General features: G+C 35.0%; 1 protein-coding gene across 1 annotated transcript in view; it reads left to right on the top strand.

Annotated features, from left to right (window-relative positions):
• Nucleotides 1-4,930: 4,930 nt before the first annotated feature.
• LOC149503662 (DNA-directed RNA polymerase subunit beta) overlaps nucleotides 4,931-10,000 on the top strand; it is a 5,718-nt gene continuing 648 nt past the window's right edge. The window contains exons 1-2 of the mRNA XM_089757952.1: nucleotides 4,931-8,601; nucleotides 9,379-10,000. The exon at nucleotides 9,379-10,000 is cut by the window's right edge and continues 648 nt beyond it. Coding sequence (XP_089614078.1) covers nucleotides 4,931-8,143 — 3,213 coding nt within the window. The 3' untranslated portion in view covers nucleotides 8,144-8,601; nucleotides 9,379-10,000. The remainder of the gene's footprint in view (nucleotides 8,602-9,378) is intronic.

Here is a 10,000-nt window from a genome sequence, read left to right as displayed (position 1 = left end):
TGGCTTAGTGTGAGATAGAAATACGCCTGTCTCGTCTTAATCTTAATAATGAGTGAATCAATGAATGAAAGTGGAAGAAATGAAGAATGAAAGTGGAAGAAATGAAGTTTAACTCCCCTTTTTATGTTTATGTCAGACCAATCACTTCCCGAAAGGATCTTATACTTTGTATTATTAATATAATCTAGTTTCTTTTTATAATATCGATTTATATAATATAATAATATAATAGATTGAATTTATCTAATTTATTTCTATATCTAATTTATTTCTATATAGAATAGAGTGGCGATTCAAATGAATGATTTATGAGTATAAATCATGAATCAAAAATGGAAAATCATAAAAGATGGAAAAAGCTTTCGGATCTAGTCATATCATTCCATTATATTGACAATTTCAAAAAACTGTTCATACTATGAGCATAGTATGATGTCGGTCAGGCAAATATGCCCCCATCGTCTAGCGGTTCAGGACATCTCTCTTTCAAGGAGGCAGCGGGGATTCGACTTCCCCTGGGGGTAGGGTACTACGAAAGGAAGTTGATCATGGATTATCAATAAACCTATAATTGATTCTTCCTGGGTCGATGCCCGAGCGGTTAATGGGGACGGACTGTAAATTCGTTGGCAATATGTCTACGCTGGTTCAAATCCAGCTCGGCCCAATAATTCGCTGATCCGCCATAACATAAAATGCCCATTTTTTTGTATTTTGTTTTCCAGAAAAGCCAAACAAAAAAATTAGGGAAGAATAAAAAAAGTCCAATTTTCTGATATATCCATCCCTACCGCTATTTGTTTTTTATTTGTTCTATTTATTTGTTCCCATAAATTCTGACCTTGATAATGATCTAGATTCATATCAGGATCATTAAGTATAAAGTTTAATGAAAAGAAAGAGTAAAGTAAAGAAAAAAGACTCTTTTTTTTTTTTCATTTTAAAATTGATTATCGATCGATTTGGCAATAACGAAAGGATTACTAGTAACTAGTAATCCGCGTTGCTCTCACTAAAGCGCATACCCGTATGGATATCAATATATCACTCGCGCCTTTGTTTGTTACAACACGGCGATTCGAATCTAAAATTTAAATAGAAAATGGCTTGAATGAAATCATAAGAATATCTATGCTGTACACTTTTCTTTATTGCCCTGGGATTGTAGTTCAATTGGTCAGAGCACCGCCCTGTCAAGGCGGAAGCTGCGGGTTCGAGCCCCGTCAGTCCCGACGGATACAATAAAAAAAAAATACATCAATTGATCCCTCCATTTTCTGTGAAAGGGAATACAAATGAAAGAATTTCATTCCCAAGGATAGCCTTTTTTATTTATTTTTTCCTTTCCATTTTTTGTTGGGGTTTATTTGTAAACTATTTGTAAACGGTGAAAGTGGAAAAGCAGTCAGATGATACATCATCAGATGATTGTACAAGGAAGGCGGTAGATTATCGAAAAGAAAGAGTGGAAAAGAATATATAGAAATAAAGGAAAGGAATTCTTTTGATTGGGCCAGGAATCCAATTTTGTATTCGGTGTGGATAAAAGAGCTTCCTATGTTATACTATTCAATTCTCGACGGTGAATCGATTTGATAGCTTAGATATTGTTATTCATGATATTGATCCGATTCGATGTCATTGAAATGTAAGTCATCGCATTGAATTTACAAGCGACAAATTTATCATCTCTATGGGATTAAATCCCGAGTTATTGCGAAGTAAAAAAAACAATGAAATTATGGAAGTAAATATTCTCGCATTTATTGCTACAGCGCTGTTCATTCTAGTTCCTACCGCCTTTTTACTTATAATATACGTAAAAACTGTCAGTCAAAGTGATTAATTTGAATGAAACTTGACTTTTTATCAAGGATTTAAGAAAAAAAGGATTCCAATTTCACGTCTTAAATAAATTAAATAAAATGAATGGACTAGAATCAGCAGTATCCTATCAAACTCGATAGTATGGTAGAAAAAAAATATGAATCTTTCTACCATACTATCCATATCTATTATTGTAATGTATAAAGATACAAGCTTAATATAGATGAATCTACAATATGTATCTTCATACATGTCGATATCAATTAAATATATGTAATGAAATATATGTAATGTACATAGTATCTCAATTTTATTTCTTCGCTTGATCTATTTTATTTGTGTTGATTTCAATCAATCTGAAATAATTGAAAGGCAAGTCTTACGATTTTCTAATTCTTTCATTTCATGGAACCGATTTTTAATTTAACTTCTTTTCTTTGATCCATGATATGAAATGAGTCAATAAAGCATGGCATAAATAAAATTCCTAAAATAATAAATAAAACAGGGGGTAAGTGTGCAATATGTGACTACACTAAGGCAAGATCTTATTAAATAAAAGAACTACTTTTTTTCTCTTTGAACAGTAACAGTAAAGAGGGAAGGAAATAAAAACAAACAAATACAGAAAAAAAAAAGGGGGGGGGGTTCCTTGTCCCTCATTGTCCATATATAACTCTGGTAAGAGCTGGTTCATCAAAATAGAAAATTTAGGAAGAATTCTTTTTTTTTTTTAATAAATTGCCTATCATCCGTATCCCTTTTACTTTCGAAATACGAACATGGGAATTATTGAAATGTTTGTTTGATTTTGATTGAAAGGGTATTATTCATAGAATACATTACTCCACTAGAATCCAAGAATTTCGAAATGAAGACTAATAAAATAGTTAAAAAGGCTTTGCAAAACGATCTAGAAAACAATTGATACGGTTTGATTCCTCAACCCAATTAGAAGTACCCCTAGAGTCCACTTCTTCCCCATACTACGAGTGAAAGGGAAAATGTAAAGACTACCATTAAAGCAGCCCAAGCAAGACTTACTATATCCATGTGTATTATGTCCCCTAATTTCTATGAATATGAAACAAATAGGAAGGAATTTTTCCATTATTGTTCACTAATAATAGTGGAATTACCGGTGCAGAGTCAAAAGGAAAAGGGAATTCTGACACACCACCGTTGATGAAACACTTCAATAAATCCGCTTATAACAAGTTCTTATATGATTTCTAGTAAAATCGAGAACCATTAAGCACAAGCAAAATACGCAGTAACACTTTTGGAAGTATCAAAAGAATGTTACTCACATGTAGCAATAATAAGACTTCTTCTTTCTTTTGGTGTCCCTTATTAAGTAAAAGCCAATTATCCATCCAATCTAATATTGATTGGATGCCTGAACACTCAGAGACTTTCATCAGTCTGTATACAAAGTATCTTCCAACCCTTCTACAACCATTCATTAGTTAATTAAACACTCCCGTTATCCAATCTAATTCAAGACTCCGATAGTAGCCCCTCTATTAGTAGGGGAGGGGCTACCATATCAAGATTTACTCATTCCCTTCCACTACTCTAGTTTTTCCTTGAATCCTAGACGTAAGGATTTACAACACTTTAGAAAACAAAACCTCCGGAAGTTTATAATCAAGTTTATAATCAAGAAAGTATCAAGAGTCCTTTTCTTACACTTGTTTTTGCCGGAGAAAATTGGTCGAGTTATATCAGCAAAACAGAATATAGGATTTCGCGTTTTTTGTTGATCAGGCGACACCCGGATTTGAACTGGGGAATAAGGGATTTGCAGTCCCCCGCCTTACCGCTCGGCCATGTCGCCAAAAGGCTACAAACAAAAAAATGAGAGTATCCCCTTTTTATTTTTAGATTGGATCCATACCTTCAATTGGTTATAGTATCTCAAGACACACAATATCTAAAAACAAAAACTTTCCCTTTCTTTTTTCTTTTCTATTGAAAAAGAAAATGTGGATTCTCAGTTACAAAAGTAAAAATGCAGGACAAAAAAATTGGAACCATTAACTATTAACTATTGACGGCAAATTTATGGACGATTCTTCTTCACTTGTCTTTCTCTAATGGTATAAGAAAATAAAAATGGATACATAACTAATTAGTATTGATTTTTTTTTTCAATTTTTCAATTCAATAAAAAAACTTTCTTAATTTCAATTATAAATTATATAATTATAAATTATATTATAATAATATAACAGCAATTATGAGTCTATGTAAACCCCCGAACATAAGTTGTTACACAGCTCTAGTTATCTAATGAGGTATTTTATCTATCTAGATATGATGTCCATAGGGAATCAGCAAGAAATTATCGTGTTTCAATTTTTCATTGAATAGATTAAAATTAAAGAAAAAATAGAATTTTTGATAGAGCACGCCATGTGTTGTCTCCACTAGAGAGCTATAATGGAATAAAAAGAAAAGAGGAAAGACATATATAAATAGAAATGCTATATCTGCATATGTTTAATAAATACAAGCCCTCTTTTCGTACGCACTTCAATCATATTCTAAATATTCTACTAAAAAATAAAAAACTAAAAAATGGGTAAAAACATCTCTCTTCTCTGCGAATCATTTTTTGAACAGAACAATGGAATCTATGAAAAAATTAAGTGCTAGAAAAATCAACTCTCTCCCGATATATATTTTATGATTATTTTGTCTTTATCTCAACGAACAGATCAAATCAGGAATTCATTTCATTTTTCTGGTATTCAATCGGATTGGAATATGGAATATCATAATAATGGTAGAAATTGAATTATTATTTTTTTTTTTGATATTCTATACAAAACTCCATAAGGCTAAATGGCATTTATCAATTCTTTTATGTAGCTGTTTGTTATAAATATAAATTAAAATTTGAGTATAATTTTTCTTCTTCCGTTCATACGCATTTCATACATTCCATATATATTATATGGTATATGGAGTTAGATAAAATTTCATGTGATTCAGTAAACAGAATAGAAATTCAATTCCATCATTATTAGATCGATTCATATGATTCGATGAAGAATGAGAAAAGAATGGGATTTTTTTGATAAATGGGAAATTCAAAATGCTCGGGAATGAAAATGGGGAAATGTATACAATACCTGGGTTGAATCAGATACAATTTGAAGGATTTTGTGGGTTCATGGATCGGGGCTTAACAGAAGAACTTGATAAGTTTCCAAAAATTGAAGATACAGATCAAGAAATTGAATTTCAATTATTTGTGGAAACATATCAATTGGTGGAACCGTTGATAAAAGAAAGGGATGCTGTATATGAATCACTCACATATTCTTCTAAATTATATGTATCCGCAGGATTAATTTTGAAAACCAGTAAGGATATGCAAGAACAAACAATTTTTATTGGAAACATTCCTTTAATGAACTCCCTCGGAACTTCTATAGTAAATGGAATATACAGAATTGTGATCAATCAAATATTGCAAAGCCCCGGTATCTATTATCGATCAGAATTGGATCCTAACGGAATTTCGGTCTATACTGGTACCATAATATCAGATTGGGGGGGGAGGTTCGAATTAGAGATTGATAGAAAAGCAAGGATATGGGCTCGTGTAAGTAGGAAACAGAAAATATCTATTCTAGTTCTATCATCAGCTATGGGTTCGAATCTAAGAGAAATTCTAGAGAATGTTTGCTACCCTGAAATTTTCTTGTCTTTCCTGACCGATAAGGAAAAAAAAAAAATTGGGTCAAAAGAAAATGCCATTTTGGAGTTTTATCAACAATTTTCTTGTGTAGGCGGGGATCCGGTATTTTCTGAATCCTTGTGTAAGGAATTACAAAAGAAATTCTTTCAGCAAAGATGTGAATTAGGAAGGATTGGTCGACGAAATATGAACCAGAGACTGAATCTTAATATACCTCAGAACAATACATTTTTGTTACCGCGAGATATATTGGCAGCTGCGGATCATTTGATTGGAATGAAATTTGGAATGGGTACACTTGACGATATGAATCATTTGAAAAATAAGCGTATTCGTTCTGTAGCGGATCTCTTACAAGATCAATTCGGATTGGCTCTGGTTCGTTTAGAAAATGTAGTTAGAGGAACTATATGCGGAGCAATTAGGCATAAATTGATACCGACTCCTCAGAATTTGGTAACTTCGACTCCATTAACAACCACTTATGAATCCTTTTTCGGATTACACCCATTGTCTCAAGTTTTGGATCGAACAAATCCATTGACACAAATAGTTCATGGGAGAAAATTGAGTTATTTGGGCCCCGGAGGATTGACCGGGCGAACTGCTAATTTTCGGATACGAGATATCCATCCTAGTTACTATGGACGCATTTGCCCAATTGACACGTCTGAAGGAATCAATGTTGGACTTATTGGATCCTTAGCAATTCATGCCAGGATTGGTCGTTGGGGGTCTCTAGAAAGTCCATTTTATAAAATATTTGAGAGATCAAAAAAAGCACAGATGCTTTATTTATCCCCAAGTCGAGATGAATATTATATGGTAGCGGCAGGAAATTCTTTGGCCTTGAATCAGGGTATTCAGGAAGAACAGGTTGTTCCGGCTCGATACCGCCAAGAATTCCTGACTATTGCATGGGAACAAGTTCATCTTCGAAGTATTTTTCCTTTTCAATATTTTTCTATGGGAGCTTCCCTCATTCCTTTTATCGAGCATAATGACGCGAATCGGGCTTTAATGAGTTCTAATATGCAACGCCAAGCAGTTCCGCTTTCGCGTTCCGAGAAGTGCATTGTTGGAACTGGGTTGGAACGCCAATTGGCTCTAGATTCAGGGGTTCCCGCTATAGCCGATCAAGAGGGAAAGATCATTTCTACCGATACTGACAAGATTATTTTATCGGGTAATGGGGATACTCTAAGCATTCCATTAGTTATGTATCAACGTTCCAACAAAAATACTTGTATGCATCAAACTCCCCGGGTTCAGCGGGGTAAATGCATTAAAAAGGGACAGATTTTAGCGGATGGTGCCGCTACGGTTGGTGGCGAACTCGCTTTGGGCAAAAACGTATTAGTAGCTTATATGCCATGGGAAGGTTACAATTTTGAGGATGCGGTACTCATTAGCGAGCGTCTAGTATATGAAGATATTTATACTTCTTTTCACATACGAAAATATGAAATTCAGACTCATGTGACAAGCCAAGGTCCTGAAAGAATCACTAACGAAATATCGCACCTAGAAGCCCATTTACTCCGCAATTTAGACAAAAATGGAATTGTGATGCTGGGATCTTGGGTGGAGACGGGCGATATTTTAGTAGGTAAATTAACGCCTCAGGTGGCGAAAGAATCATCATATGCTCCAGAAGATAGATTATTACGGGCCATACTTGGGATTCAGGTATCCACTTCAAAGGAAACTTGTCTAAAATTACCTATAGGTGGGAGGGGTCGAGTCATCGATGTGAGATGGATCCAGAAAAAAGGGGGTTCTAGTTATAATCCGGAAACGATTCGTGTATATATTTCACAGAAACGCGAAATGAAAGTAGGCGATAAAGTAGCCGGAAGACATGGAAATAAGGGTATCATTTCCAAAATTTTACCTAGACAGGATATGCCTTATTTGCAAGACGGAAGACCTGTTGATATGGTCTTCAACCCATTAGGAGTCCCTTCACGAATGAATGTGGGACAGATATTTGAATGCTCGCTTGGGTTAGCAGGGAGTCTACTAGATAGACATTATCGAATAGCACCGTTTGATGAGAGATATGAACAAGAGGCTTCGAGAAAACTAGTGTTTTCCGAATTATATGAAGCCGGTAAGCAAACAGCGAATCCATGGGTATTTGAACCCGAGTATCCAGGAAAAAGCAGACTATTTGATGGAAGAACGGGGGACCCTTTTGAACAACCTGTTATAATAGGAAAACCTTATATCTTGAAATTAATTCATCAAGTTGATGATAAAATACATGGGCGTTCCAGTGGACATTATACACTTGTTACACAACAACCACTTAGAGGAAGGTCCAAGCAAGGAGGACAACGGGTAGGAGAAATGGAGGTTTGGGCTCTAGAGGGATTTGGTGTTGCTCATATTTTACAAGAAATGCTTACTTATAAATCTGATCATATTAGAGCTCGCCAAGAAGTACTTGGTACTATGATCATTGGAGGAACAATACCTAAACCTGAAAATGCTCCAGAATCTTTTCGATTGCTCGTCCGAGAATTACGATCTTTGGCTCTGGAACTGAATCATTTCCTTGTATCTGAGAAGAACTTCCAGATTAATAGGAAGGAAGCTTAATCGGAATGAATCAGAATTTGTCTTCTATGATCGACCGATATAAACATCAACAACTCCGAATTGGCTCAGTTTCTCCCCAACAAATAAGTGCTTGGGCCAATAAAATCCTACCTAATGGAGAAACCGTTGGAGAGGTGACAAAACCCTATACTTTTCATTACAAAACCAATAAACCGGAAAAGGATGGATTATTTTGTGAAAGAATTTTTGGACCTATAAAAAGTGGAATTTGCGCTTGTGGAAATTATCGAGTAATTGGAAATGAAAAGCAGGGCCCTAAATTTTGTGAACAATGCGGAGTTGAATTTGTTGATTATCGGATACGAAGATATCAAATGGGATACATAAAACTGGCATGTCCAGTAACTCATGTATGGTATTTGAAACGTCGTCCTAGTTATATCGCCAATCTTTTAGATAAACCTCTTAAAGAATTAGAGGGTCTAGTATACTGCGATGTGTGATTTGATCGAAATTATGATTTTACCGATTAGCAATGAGAAACTGTCATCCCATTCAATCGAATTGGGATGCCCTGGATCTGACATGACATGTCTCTTGGGAGGAGTAACATGAAGCTCAGAATTATGGGTGTATTCAATACTCCCAAATAAAAAGGGAATTGGTCTATGGTCGAGTCAGTAAAAATAAATAAATAGGAATTTTGAGTTGTACCTCGTGAAAAAAAAAGACTTCTTTCTTTTGTGGAATTAACCATTCTCATTTCTTTTAGTTCTTTTAGAAAGAAATGAAATTATGTTCAAGTAAACAAATATGTCATGGTTGCAGGAGTCTATACATCGCATATAGGCTTAGGCTTTAAGTTAAGGGCATCGTGGTATAACCGTCGAGGTAAGGTAAGGCAGGACCTAAGAGATCGAATGGAAGGGTACATAGACAAGTAAATCCCTTATGACACTCCTTTAATTTAAGAGGATTCATCATTCGAGGGGAAGTAGACTACTCAAGAATTTCACATTTCATTTATGTCCTAATTTCGAATTGAATAAAGAATTAAGAAAATATAAATCAATAAAAGAAGAATGAATCAATGAAATGTTTCTTTGGAACTTGAGTAAAGAGTAGACCTTTTTTTGGGGGGGGTTCTAGAATTTGAAAGCGAGAACTCCTTTCTTTATCTTTATTTGGTGTAACTACTTGAGCCGGATGAGAGGAAACTCTCATGTCCGATTTTGAGGGGGGGGGGGAGAGATCCTGTAGGGCCCTATCCTAATTTTGCTTTTGCTAGGCCCATCGCTAAAAAACCTACTTTCTTACGATTACGAGGTTCATTCGAATATGAAATTCAATCCTGGAAATACAGTATCCCACTTTTTTTTACTACCCAAGGTTTCGATACATTTCGAAATCGAGAAATTTCTACTGGAGCAGGTGCTATTCGAGAACAATTAACCGATCTAGATTTGCGAATTCTTATCGATTATTCGTTGGTCGAATGGAAAGAATTAGGAGAAGAAGGCCTCGCGGGTAATGAATGGGAAGATCGAAAAATTGGAAGAAGAAAGGATTTTTTGGTTAGACGCATGGAATTGGCTAAGCATTTTATTCGAACAAATATAGAACCAGAATGGATGGTTTTATGTCTATTACCGGTTCTTCCTCCCGAGTTGAGACCGATCATTCAGATAGATGGGGGTAAACTAATGAGTTCGGATATTAATGAACTCTATAGAAGAGTTATCTATCGAAATAATACTCTTACCGATTTATTAACAACAAGTAGATCTACGCCAGGGGAATTAGTAATGTGTCAGGAAAAATTGGTACAAGAAGCCGTGGATACACTTCTTGATAATGGAACCCGCGGACAACCAATGAGGGACGGTCATAATCATA

Source organism: Durio zibethinus, unplaced genomic scaffold (assembly GCF_047325235.1).
Source record: "Durio zibethinus cultivar Kanyao isolate XHJ-2024 unplaced genomic scaffold, ASM4732523v1 HiC_scaffold_3, whole genome shotgun sequence".
Taxonomy (NCBI): domain Eukaryota; kingdom Viridiplantae; phylum Streptophyta; class Magnoliopsida; order Malvales; family Malvaceae; genus Durio; species Durio zibethinus.
The sequence above is the reverse complement of the archived record's forward strand: the minus strand, read 5'-3'. Positions and strand labels throughout refer to the sequence as shown.